This window comes from Pleurodeles waltl, chromosome 10, assembly GCF_031143425.1.
Source record: "Pleurodeles waltl isolate 20211129_DDA chromosome 10, aPleWal1.hap1.20221129, whole genome shotgun sequence".
Taxonomy (NCBI): Eukaryota; Metazoa; Chordata; class Amphibia; order Caudata; family Salamandridae; genus Pleurodeles; species Pleurodeles waltl.
The window spans coordinates 317,370,966-317,392,187 of record NC_090449.1 but is presented as its reverse complement, the minus strand read 5'-3'; the positions used below and the strand labels follow the sequence as shown (position 1 = coordinate 317,392,187).

General features: G+C 43.9%; 1 protein-coding gene across 4 annotated transcripts in view; it reads right to left on the bottom strand.

Annotated features, from left to right (window-relative positions):
- The window catches only part of LOC138261506 (ankyrin repeat and fibronectin type-III domain-containing protein 1-like), a 1,513,685-nt gene that overhangs the window by 253,744 nt on the left and 1,238,719 nt on the right, over positions 1–21,222 (bottom strand). For all 4 annotated transcript variants that reach the window (XM_069210501.1, XM_069210504.1, XM_069210503.1 and 1 more), the window contains one exon: positions 10,910–11,023. In XM_069210501.1, the coding sequence (XP_069066602.1) occupies positions 10,910–11,023 (114 nt within the window). The remainder of the gene's footprint in view (positions 1–10,909; positions 11,024–21,222) is intronic.

The window sequence follows — 21,222 nt, the reverse complement described above, 5'->3', positions numbered from 1 at the left end:
TGTTTCACGAACCTGTCTTTCTTCTGATACCACTCTACTGGCTTCTCTCTCAACCTGGGATAATCATTCGTAAACAACAGAATGTCACTTCTGCTCCAGGGGACATGAACAAAATTCCCTTCTGGAATCTCTCTCATTGGTAAAATGTTTACTGGATCCTTGCCCTGCTGCACATTTGCAGTCAGCTCCGCAGAATCCCTTTTCCTTTTATCTCTTTTCTTTTCCCATCTGCCTTCCCATTTGTCTAAGGCTCCCTATGTCTGGACACTTTGGAGTAATTCCCTAAGGTGTGCCTTCATCCCTGCAGATCTCATGTGCTCGAAGTCTTTCGCGTTAAAATCCAACCTGTAACTCTTTTTCAAATGCTTTGTTTTCTCTATTTCTATGCTGTATTTCTCTGCCAAGTCTGCTAGCTTTTGATGCACACTGCTCACTTCCCTCATAATTTTCGGGCACAGATATCTCAGCTCTGTTTCTGTGTAGGACTCTTATCAGTTCACACATATAGGGGGTCATTCTAACTTTGGCGGGCGGCGGAGGCCGCCCGCCAAAGTAACCCCGTCGAAAGACCGCACCGCGGTCAAAAGACCGCGGGGGTCATTTCGACTTTCCCGCTGGGCCGGCGGGAGACCGCCAAAAGGGCACCCGCCGGCCCAGCGGGAAAGACCCTGCAACAATGAAGCCAGCTCCGAATGGAGCCGGCGGAGTTGCAGGGGTGCGACGTGTGCAGTAGCACCCGTCGCGATTTTCACTGTCTGCAAAGCAGACAGTGAAAATCTTAATGGGGCCCTGTTAGGGGGCCCCTGCACTGCCCATGCCAGTGGCATGGGAAGTGCAGGGGCCCCCAGGGGCCCCACAACACCCGTTCCCGCCATCCTGGTTCTGGCGGTGTAAACCGCCAGAAATAGGCTGGCGGGAAGGGGGTCGGAATCCCCATGGCGGCGCTGCAAGCAGCGCCGCCATGGAGGATTCCCTGGGCCAGGGGAAAACCGGCGGGAAACCGCCGGTTCCCCTTTTCTGACCGCAGCTTTACCGCCGCGGTCAGAATGGCCCTGGAAGCACCGCCAGCCTGTTGGCGGTGCTTCCGTTGCCCTCCACCCTGGCGGTCATAGACCGCCAGGGTTGGAATGAGGGCCATAGTTCCTTCAATGAGCTCACTCGCTTCCATTCCTAGTCTCGTATAGTTCAAGTACTCCTCTCCCCTAGGAGCACTCTGCGGGGTATTCAGCATGTCTAACCATTCAGTCAATTGTTGGACTGTCAAAACCTTGCAGCAAAATGTTACTGGCTTGGGCATGTGGCATTTGTTGCACAACCGTTTTCGAGGACTGCGGTGTCATTAATTTCAGACTCTGACTAACATTTGACTCTATGACACCATCCGGAGGAACTCCGAATGGACTAAGGTCTAGCAATGATCTTGATCCGTCAAAGGTCTGCCCCACAGGAGAGATTACTCAGATATTCTCAGTAAGTCCTCCCCTCATTGAGTTCTGACTCATAACTCCCTGTCCATTTGCACTGGTTTTCTCTTGTGCGAGCAAAGGTGCAACTGGACCAATGGTAACCGGTACAGATACAGCATCTGGTCTTGGTCTGATACTCAGATTCTGTGGGTGCATAGTTCCCATATTCTGGCTCATTAGTACAGACATACAGGGAGTGCAGAATTATTATGCAAATGAGTATTTTGACCACATCATCCTCTTTATGCATGTTGTCTTACTCCAAGCTGTATAGGCTCGAAAGCCCACTACCAATTAAGCATATTAGGTGATGTGCATCTCTGTAATGAGAAGGGGTGTGGTCTAATGACATCAACACCCTATATCAGGTGTGCATAATTATTAGGCAACTTAACAAAACACAAATATATACCCAGTTCAATTATTTATTATTACCAGTGAAACCAATATAACATCTCAACATTCACAAATATACATTTCTGACATTCAAAAACAAAACAAAAACAAATCAGTGACCAATATAGCCACCTTTCTTTGCAAGGACACTCAAAAGCCTGCCATCCATGGATTCTGTCAGTGTTTTGATCTGTTCACCATCAACATTGCGTGCAGCAGCAACCACAGCCTCCCAGACACTGTTCAGAGAGGTGTACTGTTTTCCCTCCTTGTAAATCTCACATTTGATGATGGACCACAGGTTCTCAATGGGGTTCAGATCAGGTGAACAAGGAGGCCATGTCATTAGATTTCCTTCTTTTATACCCTTTCTTGCCAGCCACGCTGTGGAGTACTTGGACGCGTGTGATGGAGCATTGTCCTGCATGAAAATCATGTTTTTCTTGAAGGATGCAGACTTCTTCCTGTACCACTGCTTGAAGAAGGTGTCTTCCAGGAACTGGCAGTAGGACTGGGATTTGAGCTTGACTCCATCCTCAACCCGAAAAGGCCCCACAAGCTCATCTTTGATGATACCAGCCCAAACCAGTACTCCACCTCCACCTTGCTGGCGTCTGAGTCGGACTGGAGCTCTCTGCCCTTTACCAATCCAGCCACGGGCCCATCCATCTGGCCCATCAAGACTCACTCTCATTTCATCAGTCCATAAAACCTTAGAAAAATCAGTCTTGAGTTATTTCTTGGCCCAGTCTTGACGTTTCAGCTTGTGTGTCTTGTTCAGTGGTGGTCGTCTTTCAGCCTTTCTTACCTTGGCCATGTCTCTGAGTATTGCACACCTTGTGCTTTTGGGCACTCCAGTGATGTTGCAGCTCTGAAATATGGCCAAACTGGTGGCAAGTGGCATCGTGGCAGCTGCACGCTTGACTTTTCTCAGTTCATGGGCAGTTATTTTGCGCCTTGGTTTTTCCACACGCTTCTTGCGACCCTGTTGACTATTTTGAATGAAACGCTTGATTGTTCGATGATCACGCTTCAGAAGTTTTGCAATTTTAAGAGTGCTGCATCCCTCTGCAAGATATCTCACTATTTTTGACTTTTCTGAGCCTGTCAAGTCCTTCTTTTGACCCATTTTGCCAAAGGAAAGGAAGTTGCCTAATAATTATGCACACCTGATATAGGGTGTTGATGTCATTAGACCACACCCCTTCTCATTACAGAGATGCACATCACCTAATATGCTTAATTGGTAGTAGGCTTTCGAGCCTATACAGCTTGGAGTAAGACAACATGCATAAAGAGGATGATGTGGTCAAAATACTCATTTGCCTAATAATTCTGCACTCCCTGTATCTGTCTGGGTCCCTGTTATCGGAGTGTACTTTGGCATTGCCTGTGACTGCACTTGAGGCAGTAAAACTGGAGATAGCTCTGTCTGAACCAACATTGGTTTCGGAAAAACCTGTCCTGTTGGAACTATTAGGTTTGTGGCTGTTTCCACTACAGGTATATCAGAGTAAATTCTTGGGGCATTTGGCTGTGGCACCTGATTTTGTGCTACCAGAGTGATAGGTGCATTAAGACTGCTCTGCATTGGGCTCTGTGTCATACTTGGATTAACCTATACTGGACTCATTGTTGCATTAACCTGTGTTGGTGCTGAAGGATTTACAAACCACTCTTGTGCTGCATATGGTGGGGGACGATTTCTCAATAACTGCAAAATAAACTCATAGTCTGACTCTTTCTCAAATGTCAATGATCCTCTAGGCTTCTTTGATCTCTGCTCCCTTCTCTCGGAATGGCCCCTGTTTGTTTTTGTGGTAGCTTTCCTTCCTTCTCCCTCGCTGTCTTGTGTAATCGCTGGAAACATTTTTATTCCCTGTGAGGTCTTGGGTCTCCACAATTTCTGAGCATGGTCCCATCTAGCCTCTGCTAGTGTCTTTTCTGCCTTTTTCATTCTCCTCTCAAATTTCTGTTGCTGCCTGGCTACTAACTCCCAGATTGCTCATGCCTCAAACTTTGCTGGTCTGGGAGGGGGTTACAGATCGTACAGCACCCTCCTCAGATTCTCTAAGCTCCTCAAATTAAATGTTCCGTGGGCAGGAAACGCTAAACTCCCATCCTTCTCTGTCACTTTGCACCATTGCTTCAACCAAAGACATGGCGTGACACCCTGGTCTTCGATCACAATGTAAGCTGGTGTACCTTCTGGTGGTGCAATATCCCTTATATTCATTGTAATGTATGTATCTCCCCTTAAAGCAGTCTTTAAAGCTTTGAAAAATTTCATTTTCACTTTGTGTTATTCAAAATCAAATCAGGAAGTGACTTTTAATCCCAAAATTCTCTTCGCACACCTTCTCAACCAATTGCGCTTCACGGACGACTGCCAATTCGTGCGCGACCCTTCTCACTAACCAACCTATCCCAGCGCGGCTCCAATGACATCACACGTACTGCAGCTGACAAAGTCTTGCGCTCGTTTAACTCAGATTCATACTAAACTAATGCAAAATTATTGCGAGCACTAAACAAAATCAAAACCCAATTTCTCAGTTTATTACAGGTAGGGTAGCATAATCTCTTCAGAAACCTTAAGGATTTTTCACTGATTGGCTCTCGCTCTAGCAGCTAGTCCTTCTTTCTCAGCTTGCCTGATTCACAAGCAAAATTTCGACCCGCAAATTTCATTCTCAACTGATCAGTGGGTCTGTCCTGGTGCACATAGGACTTGCCAGATCTCTGTCGAAAAATTATTTCACTCACTTTGACTCACACTCTGTCTTGTCGACCACGACAATTGACCTATTAAACCAGACAAATTACAACAAAAAACAAGTGTCTCATACACTTTTCAATATACTCCGAAGTCTTAGACCACGCAGGGTCCGTAAACCAACAACCACGTGGACAACTTTTGAGCACAAAGCACCACACACATGTGACGTTCAACGACTTCCCTACTCTCACACTTTAGAGTACTGATACTCCTTCTACAACATCATTTGGAGGACGCAAACTCCCTAAACCCTCACAAACATCACAACTCACCTACGATTTTCATAAGCTGTGCAAGCGCAAAACCTACTTCATTCACACCGTCACTAGAACGCCCAGAACATCCTCAAACAATCATTGGCAAGCTCCAAGATTCTAGGGAAGTCATTTTAGGTACTCATGGGCACACTTTCTTTCCACTTTCTATCATCAAATCTAGAAAAAATCCAAAATTTCAACTATTTTCACCCAATCTGCGAATTATTTTGCTCTTTCTGGGATACTAACCCTTATCCTACTATCTTCTCTGGGGACACCTGTTGTTTCTTGCTTACAATCTCTGGCACCAAATACTCTTCCAACTCTCTCTGGACTGTATGATGGGCTCTTAAGGAGACAAACCATCCTCTGCTACCATCACTGTTAGCTCGTCAGACCTTATTAAGTACACTTACAACGGGGACGCAAATAAGCCGATGGACCTTTTGACTACACTACAAGTTGTTCCCACCATGTATCCCGTACCAATACAGATCAATATCATCAACAATCAATGACATCAATAAGCAATAGGAGTCAGTAATTTCCACACACCATGAACTTACAGTAATGAATAACCACACCTTTTATGTAACAGTTAGAATGTTTTTGCCCTGAATTAACAATGCTAATGTCACGTAACTTAATCTCAAAATCAAATGATAAACATACAAGAACAATACTGGCTGACCAAAGTGGCGACAGAATCGCAATCTAATTAAAGCTTGAGCTACTACACATTTTAATGTTACAAGACAAATTAATAGCAAGAATAACAGCGCAAATGATATAACATGCATTTAGATTCAGCAAAGAAAATACATTAACTGTTATTACATATCGCAAACTTCATCAGTGAGAACCCTAACTAACACCAAATTAGAATAGCGTGTTTGGACTTCATGCAAAAGAATGTAGTCACGCAAATTTGAAAAAAATCTAACTACGGCTCTATCAAAATAGCGGTTGGTAACTAGAGACAAAAACAACTAGACATAACAATAAGTAATGTCATTATATACCTGTTCTCAATAAGGTTGAGAAAGCTGTGACAGTCTTCTTCAGTAGGACATCAGTTCAGTTAGCAATACATCAGTATTCAGCATCAACATTTAGAAAAAGCAAAGTGTCTCTAAGCAGTTCGAAAAATGTAGCTAAACTCTCAAGACAGTTAAGAAGAATATCATAGACTGGCCTCTCTCCTCTCAGTTCAGTCTGGCTAAGTTAGATTTCCTAAAACTACTTCGCACATCCTAATTGGTCAGGGGATGGCATGTTTACACTTAGTCCAATGAAACTAATCCCTCAAATCTATAATTTTACTATTACATCATTCACATGTCAACGATTGGCTCATCTTCTCCCGCTCTCGCCATTTGGCTCGTCAGGTATCAATATTGTTGCAGCTTATACTCCAGTCAGTACATCCATTGTCTTCTCCTGGGAAGGTCAGTCTCACACACATTACATTAAACATTGTTTCACTATCAAGTACAGCATCTTCTAGCAAGCAGTTTCTCATGAGAACTAACTTCAGCTACGAGCACATAGTCAGTACAGTGAAAAATCACAATGTAATTCTCTCAGCATCCCTTTTACTAAAAAGAAAAAGAAATGCAGCTTGACATGAGGCCGTGCAACTAGGCCAAGACCTCCCTAAGTTAAGGCCAACAATTAATAATGCTAATACATAATACATAACCCTTACTATGACACATTACTACATAGATCAAACATAAGCTCAATATTTCATATAAATAAGCCATTAATAAGTACACTTGGTGAACATTGGCGGCAACTCTGGTAGGTGCACCTTCAAATGCGTGCATTAATTTTCTCTATATTAATACATTTCTATGCAAATTCAAAACTCAAAATATATGAATATTCATTAGCAAAACTCATTAAAACTCAGCGTTAACACCTCACCTTTCTCTTGCACATATCTCTACCCTATCACTCTTTCTCACTAGCTAACCTCTCAATTTCTTTCATCATTTCATCACTACATCACATATCCACCATCATATCTCTTACCACCTCTAGTTTCCCTTTCTTATGCTCCCACAAACATATTCCTTTCTCACTACCCCTTCCTCTTGTTCTCTATAGTAAACTCCTGCCTTTCTCCTTCCCAATTGTCTGTGCCTCTATTCTGTTTCAACCCACCCCCTCTATCCCACCTATTTAATTTTTCTCCTTGTGCATCCATATACATCTGCACTACTTCTCTGGCTCGATACCTCACTCCTCTCTCTCTAGCTTATCCTCTTTCATTCTCTATCAACCTTGCCTTTTTTCCTAATTACACTTTTGTTTCTCGACATCACCTTTCTCTCAGCACCTCATGCATGTCTACCCTTCAGCCCCTCTAATGTTTACTCATACGTCATGTATCTTTGTCTCTTCCTCATTACTCTTTACCAGACCATCTTTCTAGACTTCGTCTATGTTGCCCCCATTCTACCTCACTGGACTCTAATTTGTATAGCTCTATACTTCGCTTACCTTTCTGCATCTCTGCTTCTACTCTCTCTGAGTCACCTCTTGCTCTACATTACTGCTATCTATACCTCATCCCATTGTGTGCACTCCACTTCCTGTACATTTCCATATCCCTAAAGTATTCTATCTCACTATAACTCCTTGCCTGCCTCTCTACGTCTCTTTCCCCATCTTACATCTCTTCCTACCTCATCTGGCTTTCTATCTCATATCTGTCCCTACCTCTCTTCTCCCTCTTCTTCACTTCTCTTGCTATAATATTCTCTTTACATCTCTATACTTTTGTTTCCCATCCCACCTCATTTCTCTTAGCAGATTTTGAGATTTTTATTTTGCCAAAGAAGTGTTCTCATAGAAAAAGGAGTAGGGAGACAAGGCAGAGGTAGTCAATTAAAGAAATCAATATCAGATTTCACTCAATGAAATAAGGGAAAAACCTAGAAGCAGTGCTTTGGGCTAGTATGTGACCCAAGAGATTTGCAGTTGCCATGATTGAATGAAGCATTACTTACATCACTTTGTTGTTTGTTGAATTTCACCACTGCAACAAGAATCCAGTTGTGAAGGAGGATTTATTTATGATTATGAATAATCATCAACAAAACCCAACTTTAAGTGCGATGTGCATATTTTTTACCTTACTATTATGCAGCAGTCATCTGTTTTCTTAAATATTTAGTTGTATTTTTTTACACGTTACAAGCATTATTGCACAATCTTGAACTTCCCACCCACTTCTCTAACTTGTCTTTCAAGACAGGTTTGTTCTCCATAAGCACTGTCAACATGAATAATAAATATAACACCCAAAGACTAGGGTTGAGTGTGTATAATTTTATGTACTTCTTTGGTCTAAGTTAATTTCCTTTGCTTGTATTGTGGCATTGTTTCAGAGAATTCTAACATTACATTTGTCCATATCATCAAGCGTTCCAACACCTTTTAATCTACCCTATGTTTTTAATATGAATTTCCTCAGTTAGGGCCCATTCCATTGTGTCCCTCACCCACAAATTTACGGGGGTCACTTGTGCCCACCTAGCCAATAGCAATGTGTTGCTTTACCAACAATAGAGCTAACCGAAATAACTTATACTGCATTTTCTTGTATTCCGGGCAGACAATGATACCTAATAAACAGTGCTGTGGGGAAAGGGCTACTTGGATTTCCATTGTTCTGTGGAGTATGCCACTCTTGGACAGGTCTGTTGTAAATGCATAAATGATACCCCATCCATCCCACATCTCAGACGGCCTGAACCCCTAGCTTGATAGATGTCACTTAGAGTGATTGGTGTTTGGTATGTATGATGTAAACAATTGAAGAGAATCTACTTGTTACCTGAGACAGTCTTCACCATTTTGCAGGCTACCGCCCAATCTTTATCTGTATCATGATCACCATGTCTGTCACCCAAGTGCCCCTGGCCTTTAATCAAGGCATGGTTTTGCTGATTTTGTACAATAGTGAATGAGATGACTCCCTGTGCTCACCTGCAGAATGCCCTCCAAAGTACTAAATATAGTAGTAGAACTGGAAAGGTCAGTCCAGATCTCTCTCACCATACAGGGAGCTTAGTGTGTTGAAGAAATTGTCCAGGACCCACTCTGAATGAGTCCTCGGCCTCCTGGAAAAATATTGAACATCTCTCCTGGGCATAAGTCCCTCAGTATCTGGCAAGCTCCCTCTCTCCATTGACTGACCATCAAATCTCAGCAAATGCATGGAATGGCTCTAAATCCTACATACTCAAGTCTCTTGCAAAGGGTGGTCTGGTAGCTATCCTTTCCTAAATTTTCCCTTTTTGCCACACAGCATAGGGGAACATCCACTCTACTTCCCTTCTGTTAAGAACCACTTGTTCCTCGCAATAGAAGATCTTCTCTGTTGTCATCATCGGTAAGCCATTTAGGAGCATGCTAAATATGAGCTGGATAATAATACACTTCCGTCTTGGGTAGACCCAGCACCTACTCCTCCTGATTTAGTTTCAATATGTCTAAGCCTGCCGGCCAAGACCAGGGTAACCAAAACATATTCAGCTGTTTCAATTATTTGACCTCAAGGGACATAAAGCATTTTGCATATTACACAGGAGGGAAACTAGCTTAGTGATCCCCAACCTACCCATGGTGCAAAGAGGGAGCATATTTCAAAACCGTGTGGACGATTGCAGTCTATCCAGTACCCTTCCCATAATATATGCATATTGTTTATCATGTGTCGTGGCAACCACAATTCCTAAGGGACTAAAGAGATCTACCTCCCATTGCAGACCTAAGTCAGGCAGCTTGGCCTTTTTACATTGCGTCAGTATCCCTAAGGGAAATAGTATGGCCTTCCGCCTGCTGACTTCACCAAATTTCCCTACATAGATTATCAACTGCAGCGCTGAGGTCCTAGGTGATTGGAGATAAAAGTGACATCATCCATATGCAATGAAACCATTTGGACAGGGCCCTCTTTAGCGATCTCTCAATCATGTAAGTCTTTCCTGAGAATGGTGGATAGCAGTCAGAGGGCAAGTGCAAAAACCAAGGGCGAGAGTGGACACCCATGCTGCGTTCCTTGCTCCATATTTCAGCTGTGGAAGGCTGCCCTAGCTATTCTAACCCACACCCTACAATCCCAATATAGTATGTGAACCCACCTGCAGAACACTAGGCCAGAGTCCATCGCCCTGAGAACCTCCATGAAATAGGTTGGTTATACACTAAATTCCACATAAAATGCTGTTGCATGTCAAAAAGACTCTAGATCCAAGTTCAAAAAGAAATTACTTTATTAATGCTTGTTCGAGATTCTTTCTGTTTTTTTTGGCTTGCCAAAGATGGGCAGCTAAAGCATTTGGCTGGCTTTGCATGCTACTGTTTCTGAATGTTTGAGGTATAATTTAATACTGCTTGCCATCAGAAAGTTATGAATTATCTGCAAATGGGTAACAGATTTACAGTTTTTCCGAACATGGGGCCTCAAAATATATTTTGCTGAAGCCTCAAAAATCCTTAGGCTAATCATACTTAAACATAAGACACGCCACTGACAAAAATAAATACCCCAGAAGCATTCTGGGCAAGGAATCCCAAAATGTTATCAGCTCCAGGAAAAAGCAAGAAATCACAAAGCATGGTCCCATCAACTGGCTGAATTTCTCCAAAATTATAAGCATATTTCAAACATGTGCACCAAGTGTCACTACCCTACATCCCATGTGAAGGCACCAAGCAGAACACAAATGGTGTGAGTGTAAAAGGACAGTTGCCAGAAACCAGAAAAAGCTAAAGTCATGAGAACTGAACAATGAATTTCAAGTCTGCGGTGTATTGGGAAGTTGAACCATTGAAAGGTTGTGCATTTAAAGTAAGCCAGTTTCAGCCTCTAAGAAGCAAGAGCAAAGGTGTAATGTAATTCATAATATCTACGTCTTTCTCTGCTCTGGCCTATGATTATGGATGACAGTGTAGGACTATGTAGAATTGTTTCTTGAATCAGGATAGATTCTTACCTTTATATTTGGTGACCACTGCAGAGTTGACACTCAATGGCTCCTGAAACGAAACCTGCAAAGAGCTACTGCTGGCGACCGACAAGCGGACGTTAGTTGGTGGGTCAGGCACACCTAGATCAGAGAGATAGGCATAGGATGAAATATTTTTAAGAAAGCTGTTTTAAAAATTGTGTGTATGTTTGTGTGTTGTAGTGGAGGAGACAGACAACTGGGCGCACAAAGTAGCGAGCACAAGGAGTTACAAATGGCACTGCAGACTCTGTAGCGCCAAGGAACTTTAAATCTTCTCGATCTCCAACCCTGCAGTCCCACTCGGGGCCCAGATGAGGACACCAGGCCTGAAGTCTAAAATTATTCAACTAAGGTCTCAGGCAGAGGCTTCAGCGAAGATCCTCACTGTGGATAATACTGAAGGGTTTGGTGGGGAGGGGAGTGAGGTACACCTATGTCTTGACAGTTAAATTGTGGGTGGTGAAAATCTCGTGGTCCTCTTACCATTGCTTATTGGGAACCAGTGCATCCATCGTTGTATAATATGGCACCGGGGCGAAGTGCAGCTGGAAATCTATACTAAAAGATTAATCAGAAAAGGAACCTATGCAATTTACATTACATTGTGCCTGCAGGTTGGAAGGTAGCATAAGAAGGGTGAATGTAACTACAAAATGTTTAACAGTGGTATCACTCAAACTCACTCTTCAACAACAATCTTTGTCTACTTTACTGGAAGATGCATAAACAATTACTGGGACCCCAGGTAAGGGTATCTCCAAGGTGGCATAATTCAGGGGGTTGTGATGGAGCACTCGTAATGCTGGCCTAAGTTGGATGGGGGGGGTGAAAAGCTGAGGTCTGATGCCAGAATGAGCCAGCCTACGCCCCCATAAACTAGTGAACTTTTGGACTCTGCGGAGGCACGTTGGGGTACCGATCAAAAAAGAAAAACTTAGATACAGTGCTAACACATTATAAACAAATACTTACAGGCTACATTGGAGTTTATGACACGTGAGGCTAAACTACACGACAGGCACCGAATGCTTTAATTGGCAGATTGAATAAAACTTTAATTTAATGCAAATAGTTAGTTGTACACTTACTAACGAGGGGTAAACATGCCCCCCACCCCTCCACCACACAACTATGAAAGAATTTAACATGCTGTATGAGTTGGGTGTAAGTGACATGGGCCAGATAAACACCTTCAACCAGCAAAATATGCTAAATGGCTGGTTCTGTGTTGACTGAGTCCCAAGTTGGAAGCTTTCTCTGGGGCAAGTTTTTTTCTGTGTTTCTTTAGCAGCTGTAACTCGGCGGTAATTTATTGCTACTGCACAGGCAAGGTACAAGTTCTGGTTCCAGTCTAACGCAGATGGATTTGGAAAAAATAGGCTTCATCTATAAACCTTCCCTATTTTTGACAATTAACGCACGTTGTTCTAGAGCTATTTTTGTTTCAGTGCTATGTGACTCATTAGGCTCAGCAGAGAAACTGTGCCTGGCTAAAATATCTACTACATTTGCCTTTGTCGCAGGCTAAATTACAAGAGTCGGAGGCTTAATTAGTGCTCGTGCAGGGCCATTTACTAATCCCACTGCACGGCTGTTATTGCCCCACATCAAGGATGCGTTGTTGCAGCAATTACCAGGGGCAACCAAATGCATGTTACACACCCTAGATTCACACCTCATGTGTAAGCAGTCGTAAGGAAGAACGTATTGATTTTAAGAAGTAACTCTGGCTTTTCCTGCTATGTAACAACAAGCATTGGCAAAGCCAATAGGCCTGTTGTTGGGTGGCAGCGTTTTGACTTTCTAATGTCTTGCTTTGCCATGGTTTTTACAAAACTTTATTGTTGTGGAAGCTGCAAGGCCATCGTCATTCTAAAAAAATGGCTAAAGCAAAAAATGTTTGGTCTAAAAAATCTCTCATTGCTTTAGTAGTTCCTGGCGCGGAAGAGAACTACTTTGTGTGTGAATCGCTGCTCAATTTGTAAATAAAATCGCGCTGGTGCCCAAAGCTCTAGTCTTAAACACTTGGCTGCTGCAATTAAATGTGCGAGCACAGACTACTCCATCTTGGCCTCTTTAATCAATTTACAGCCACTACCTGCCCCTTCAGCTCACTTCTCCAGCTTTCTCCTTTCTCCCATTGTGAGAAGTGCCAGCCCTCAAAATTAAGTGCCGGTGCTCCGCTCCAGAAACAACAAACACAAATTAAGCACTGTGAATGTGCTCCTTCTGAAAGGGAAGAATGCCGTATATCACAGACACGTCAGCCAATGCCTGAAGTGAGCTGAGCAGCTGCCAAAAGCAGAATGGTACTGGCTAAGCCAAAAATGGAGGGAGTTCAGCAACACCAGCTCACACCAACAGCCTCTGTCCCTGAAAACCTGAAAGTGTCGAATAAGCCAGTAAAGAGTAAGGACGTCTGATCGCGGGTATGCATTGCAAGTACCATGTAGCCCTTTCGTCCAGGCCACACAGAGCTACTCAATTGCCCAATCATCACAGGAAGTCTTGCAGGGGAACAAGACTTATGTCTAGAAACGCAGGGTGGAGATGACATACTTAAATTGTTACCACAAAATGGAAGCAATGAAGATCATTTAATAGAAGCGATGTCATACACTTTCGAGCACCAAGCCACGATGGGCTGTATGATGACATCTGGTGTACCAGAAAAGATCCACCCACTGCACGACCTATCCAATCACATACCAAAGAGGAAGGAATGTGGAATTGCCAAAGGGATGCCCTATAGGCGATAACACATGTTAAAGGAGTTATGCTTCAGAAAACAAATATGAAATGACACGTGTTTGTTTTACACACACAACGCACCGTACTTTTCTAAAATAGTGCTTACACATGCCAAGAACACTAGACATTTTATCGTTGTTGCCAGTCGATATGTTCGCCAGTGAATGAAAAACCCATTACTGAGATCTTGCTTGGTGTGAAACCTGCAGGTGCAGATTCACTAAGGAACAACCCAGCCTTTCATGATTTTGCGATTATTAAAAAATAAGGGCAAAGGTTGAGGGATAATAATAATAGTCTATAGCATGTTTCATAAATAAGCTGATTACCATTTGCAGCGATGTTTCTGAAGCACACTTCGGGGCACATTTACAAGCCTCCTAGTGCCTCCTTTTGCCACACTAGCATAATTTTTTTACGCTAATGTGGCATTAGGAAGGCATTTTTGCCACACGGATTTACAAAGTGGCGTGATGCACGCATGCGCCAGGCATAATGTATGCAAGGGGGGCATTCCGCCTTTAGGAGGCCAGCAAAAATGGCACAGTGAAATCTACAAGATTTCACTGCTCAACTTTTGGCATCATTTTTAACGCCTGCTCTGAGCAGGCGTTAAAATGATGCACCAATATTAACCTATGGGACTCCTTGCACATTGCTCCAGTAGCGTCAAAGTTTTTGTTGCTAGTTGAACAAAGCGCCATAATAACATCAAAAATGTGGACGCTATTGGCCTAACGTGCGCCTTGGTGTGCAGTATTATAAATATGGCACACCCATGGTGTCATTAGGAGGGGAAGGTTGATGCAAGAAAACTGGTGCATCAATGTTGATGCACCAGTTTCTTGTAAATCTGCCCCTTCATCTTTACAGGATTCCTAAAAGAATCTCTGTGGAGTTGTCCAGCAGGTTTTTCACTGTTACCCAGGCACTAGCGGAAAAAATGTCATCAGTGTCAACCATAAGGTATATACTTCCAGATCTGATGTGATTGTTAGAAAATTGATTGTTGAAGCTCACAACTCCCCCACCCAATCTCACTGACCAAGCTACACCCCTGCCTGCACCTAACCCTCCATTCGGGGCCAACAACCACAGCAAAGGCTTATGGAGCGGAGTAACTTAACGCTCCACCTTCTATTTATCATTTATACTCATGTGTATGTGATTCATACATTCACCTCATGGCTAACTTCATTAATCTGTGTGTTCCACTCTAACAAGAATTGTAGTAAGTTACCTCTTGTTAGCTTGTTGAGGAGTCATATTAAGTTGAATGATAATCAATGTAATTGTATTTACTGACTGTGCTTTTGCTTTGATAGTAATAATGTGATTGCTAAGGATCGATAATATTGTAATGTGCTTCTATTTTGATTCTTGAGGTAATTCAGGCTGCCGATGGGCTTTAGTTGTGCATTTAACACTTAAAGTTTGTCAGTATGCTGTTTTTCTTTCCTGTGAAGGTGTGTTATTAGGTTCATTGATATCTAAAGGAAGGTTTATTGTTATGTATTGGACTGATGGTCAGGTCTGGGAAGAGAAAGCTGGCAGCAGAAGTGAAGGGATGACAATAAAAGGAGCCTCCTGTAACTACCATGCTAGGAAGATTTAAATCTGAAGGACAAACAGATGTGTACCTATTGGTGCGAGAATGGGAATTTGGGAATTTACCGGATCTCAGCAAATGCCACCGCAGGATTGGTCATGGACTGTGGGAGCAAGATATGGATGTTTTGGTACCTTCAGTTATGCTTTAATTAGTGTTTCATAGTTAGCTAGCATCAGAAGCTACCCTGACTTAGAAGGGAGCAGGCTTTTTTATTGGGTTTTTTTCTGAGTGGAAAACCTTATGCTAGACTCTCTTTTGTTTCCTCTGAACTTCTACTGAAGTTCACAGAATGCTGAGACCTTCTTCACTTCCTATTTAGAAATCCCTGATTCTCTTTTATTTTAATTTAGACAATGTGGGTTTATTTATGGACCATATTATTTTGATAAGTTGCATTCTTTACTTATTGTTTGTTACTATCCTGCATTTAAAAAACCGTACATTTAGAATACTTGAGCACCTGAATATTTGGCTCTATTTATATACGTTCTTAACTATGGCCAAATGTGCTGATTGATGATCGACTAATATCCCGAAAAATAAACCTTTATGGTTGAACTACCATCATCTCTGTCGTTATTGTGAAACCCTTTGGCTTTACTATATTAGAAATCTATTGCCAATGTTAGCTCCCTCTCAAAGCTTCAAGGTGACAACCAAAGGTACATACAACCGGTGGGGCATACTTTTTGATGTTTTTACCAAAGACTAAGGCTCAAATATCTCCACTCCATCACTTGTGAAGATAGTTCGGCCGAAAGCCATGATGAGTGGGGGATGTGTAAGCACAATTCTAGTGTACAAAATTATTTTTCTCTAATTTTTGTCACAGGGATGAACCCTTGCCGGATTTGTAAATACTGAGACCACAAGAAGGCCCACAGGACTTAGGTGAGGTCTAGGATTGGCAAATTTGTTAAAGGATTTGTGAACCGCTTGATAAAAATTATTATTTTTAAATATCACTTTTAATGTTGTTTGGATTCCTTGGTTTCCACTATGCCTCCATATGCACTTAGAATGTTTTCTAACATGGTGCTCTGTGCATTCTGTTGGGTAATGGTAGCCACAACAGAAATGTTTCTGTGGTGTCCAGCCAGTCAAAGCTGATGGATTCGTGAATATGCTGCCAGGTTTATGATTCCATAATGGACAAAGCAAAAACAACAAGTGATGGACGGAATGCTGAACATTGTCAAACACTCACCCCCAGTCACAGATCTGGGTTTAATCCATCGTTATTTTGCTCACCATGCCACCCCAGTTTGGACCCAGCCATATGCAAATCAGTCTTGACCCTGTTCCTCATGGGAACAGTCCAGCCCGAACTGCCAAGCCAGGTCCTCACTGGACCGGAAACAAGCATCCTGGGACCGGTTTCGGGGTTTCACCCCTCATCAGCCAGGCTAGCTTGAATCCAGTGGCATGGGAAGCACGGGACCCACGTCTGGGCATACCCTTCCCACTTAGGGCGACAAAGCAAAAACAACAAGTGATGGACGGAATGCTGAACATTGTCAAACACTCACCCCCAGTCACAGATCTGGGTTTAATCCATCGTTCTTTTGCTCACCATGCCACCCCAGTTTGGACCCAGCCATATGCAAATCAGTCTTGACCCTGTTCCTCATGGGAACAGTGCAGCCCGAACTGCCAAGCCAGGTCCTCACTGGACCGGAAACAAGCATCCTGGGACCGGTTTCGGGGTTTCACCCCTCATCAGCCAGGCTAGCTTGAATCCAGTGGCATGGGAAGCACGGGACCCACGTCTGGGCATACCCTTCCCACTTAGGGCGACAAAGCAAAAACAACAAGTGATGGACGGAATGCTGAACATTGTCAAACACTCACCCCCAGTCACAGATCTGGGTTTAATCCATCGTTCTTTTGCTCACCATGCCACCCCAGTTTGGACCCAGCCATATGCAAATCAGTCTTGACCCTGTTCCTCATGGGAACAGTCCAGCCCGAACTGCCAAGCCAGGTCCTCACTGGACCGGAAACAAGCATCCTGGGACCGGTTTCGGGGTTTCACCCCTCATCAGCCAGGCTAGCTTAAATCCAGTGGCATGGGAAGCACGGGAAGCACGTCTGGGCATACCCTTCCCACTTAGGGCGACAAAGCAAAAACAACAAGTGATGGACGGAATGCTGAACATTGTCAAACACTCACCCCCAGTCACAGATCTGGGTTTAATCCATCGTTCTTTTGCTCACCATGCCACCCCAGTTTGGACCCAGCCATATGCAAATCAGTCTTGACCCTGTTCCTCATGGGAACAGTCCAGCCCGAACTGCCAAGCCAGGTCCTCACTGGACCGGAAACAAGCATCCTGGGACCGGTTTCGGGGTTTCACCCCTCATCAGCCAGGCTAGCTTGAATCCAGTGGCATGGGAAGCACGGGACCCACGTCTGGGCATACCCTTCCCACTTAGGGCGACAAAGCAAAAACAACAAGTGATGGACGGAATGCTGAACATTGTCAAACACTCACCCCCAGTCACAGATCTGGGTTTAATCCATCGTTCTTTTGCTCACCATGCCACCCCAGTCATATGCAAATCAGTCTTGACCCTGTTCCTCATGGGAACAGTCCAGCCCGAACTGCCAAGCCAGGTCCTCACTGGACCAGAAACAAGCATCCTGGGACCGGTTTCGGGGTTTCACCCCTCATCAGCCAGGCTAGCTTGAATCCAGTGGCATGGGAAGCACGGGAAGCACGTCTGGGCATACCCTTCCCACTTAGGGCGACAAAGCAAAAACAACAAGTGATGGATGGAATGCTGAACATTGTCAAACACTCACCCCCAGTCACAGATCTGGGTTTAATCCATCGTTCTTTTGCTCACCATGCCACCCCAGTTTGGACCCAGCCATATGCAAATCAGTCTTGACCCTGTTCCTCATGGGAACAGTCCAGCCCGAACTGCCAAGTCAGGTCCTCACTGGACCGGAAACAAGCATCCTGGGACCGGTTTCACCCCTCATCAGCCAGGCTAGCTTGAATCCAGTGGCATGGGAAGCACAGGACCCACGTCTGGGCATACCCTTCCCACTTAGGGCGACAAAGCAAAAACAACAAGTGATGGACGGAATGCTGAACATTGTCAAACACTCACCCCCAGTCACAGATCTGGGTTTAATCCATCGTTCTTTTGCTCACCATGCCACCCCAGTTTGGACCCAGCCATATGCAAATCAGTCTTGACCCTGTTCCTCATGGGAACAGTTCAGCCCGAACTGCCAAGCCAGGTCCTCACTGGACCGGAAACAAGCATCCTGGGACCGGTTTCGGGGTTTCACCCCTCATCAGCCAGGCTAGCTTGAATCCAGTGGCATGGGAAGCACGGGACCCACGTCTGGGCATACCCTTCCCACTTAGGGCGACAAAGCAAAAACAACAAGTGATGGACGGAATGCTGAACATTCAAGCTAGCCTGGCTGATGAGGGGTGAAACCCCGAAACCGGTCCCAGGATACTTGTTTCCAGTCCAGGGAAGACCTGGCCTAGCAGTTCGGGCTGGACTGTTCCCATGGGGAACAGGGTCAGACTGATTTGCATATGGCTGGGTCCAAACTGGAATGGCATGGGCAGCAAAAAAACGATGGATTTAGGCCCAGATCACTGTACTGGGGGTGAATGTTTGACAATGTTCAGCATTCCGTCCATCACTTGTTGTTTTTGCTTTGTCGCCCTAAGTGGGAAGGGTATGCCCAGACGTGGGTCCCGTGCTTCCCATGCCACTGGATTCAAGCTAGCCTGGCTGATGAGGGGTGAAACCCCAAAACTGGTCCCAGGATACTTGTTTCCAGTCCAAGGAAGACCTGGCCTAGCAGTTCGGGCTGGACTGTTCCAATGGGGAACAGGGTCAAGACTGATTTGCATATGGCTGGGTCCAAACTGTAATGGCACGGGCAGCAAAAAAACGATGGATTTAGGCCCAGATCACTGTACTGGGGGTGAATGTTTGACAATGTTCAGCATTCCGTCCATCACTTGTTGTTTTTTCCATAATGGACAATGGCAGAATATGCTTCCTAGTCCAACTGCGTGCCTTTATGTTTTTGAAGTGGTTTCATGAATCAGCCTTGTATTCATATATCCTCTGATGATCTATGGAGTAATAGTCCAGATACCTCTAAAATATAACCTCTTCATGCCAGACGAGAACACTTTTTAACTGTTAATTTCGCAAAAACAATAGAACTGATTTATACCAAACCAAGTAAAGCAACTCCTTGACTAATGTTCTACTTACATGCCAAGTTTGGTGTAATTCTGTTCACTGTTTGTTTCTGTATCGAGGAGCATAGAATCCTATGGCAGATAAAAGTCACTTTTGCCCTCCCAACCTCCTTTTTAGCCCCCACATTTCTGAATATGGCCCAGTGCTATGCGATAACTCTATCTTACTAATAGGTAGGAAATGGACATGCACCAAAAGTAGGACAGAATTATACAATCCTGCTTCTGGCTTATAGAACGGCTTAGCGTTCACTCTTCTTAGTTTTCCAAACATCCCACCCAAATTTTCATAGGACCAAGCAAGCAGTTGCCTACAGAGCAACACAAACTAAAAGGAGTTGGCTTATGCTTTGCATTTGTAGGAAAGTGTCTTCAAGAAATCATAATTTCTGTCCACTACTGATGACAAAAGCAATATATGGCACTGACCTATACACCTAAGTAAAAAACCTTCCCTGTACAGGTGATCTTAACTTGTATGTGGGCAGTAAGAGCTTGCTTTGCCATCTAGATTGTGAGTACTATCCTTCTCTGCAAATTTCTATTTGTGGGGCTTCTGACCACCTTCCGCAGCTGGGTGGGGAGTGCTAGACTAAAGGGAAATAATAGTTTTTGACAAAACCTTCTCCATTTCGCTCTGTGCTGGATGCATTGCCTTCCCCAATACCAGACTCTCTTATCTTTGCAACCAAGATGGTTCAAATGTATTTGTGCTGTACAGCCAGGATGCAGATGGAAGCATCTAATTCTAGGACACAATATTGAGTAACAGATGAACCCCAGATGAAAGCCTGATGAGTTGTGCGTTTGTCCTATTCCTCATGCTAGAATGGAAAAACACACAGTCTGAAGTGTTCCAGGGGCATCGGATTAAGCTGGCTGAGGCTCACTTGCTGACACATGCTGAGGCATAGAAGATGAGTATTGATCTTGTACTCTGGCAGAAATTTAAAACAGGATCCTTTCTGGGAGATGCCTGGTGTGTGAATGAATATAGATGATATGTGACACTCTTGAGCATTCACCACCATCCCATGACGACTGGTTATACTTTCACAGTTAGTAATTGTTTTCCTTATTTGTGTTACAGCTACTGTGATGCAACGATTGTGCTCCTGTATTACTGTACCGTGGGTCCCGCTTTACGGTGTTTTGCTGATCTCTCTAGTTCTGCAGCCCCAGCCCTTAGTCAGTGTTCTCATATTTGTAGCAACTAAGCCTGCACTAAACAAGTGTTAGAGGATTTATGATAATTCTGCCAGTTCCTGAAATCTTGCCGCCAACAGGGGCCCAGTCACACAGGCTTCAAATGTATCCCAGTCCACTTCCAAAAGTCTGTTCAGGCCCACCACATGCAGAAGTCATAGATTTTCATCCCCTCAGAGCTAACCTCTGCTCCAACATAGGCTGACTCTTTGGATAAGGAGAAAAAATGTCAGCGTCCGGCCTGCTTTAACAATAGTTTGTTACCATGATGGAAGATCCCCCACCACTTCAACCCAATCTCATTAGTCCAATTCAATCAATATTAGACCAGAGCATAAGGCAGGGATGGCACATTATGTAGAGCAGAAATTGCTCCTTGATCTGGTCCAGGAAAAAATTATCCACCAAAAAACATATCCACAATGCTCTACTGTATTAGGGTTGAATAAACCCCAGACCAGACTGAACACATTGCTGTAGTA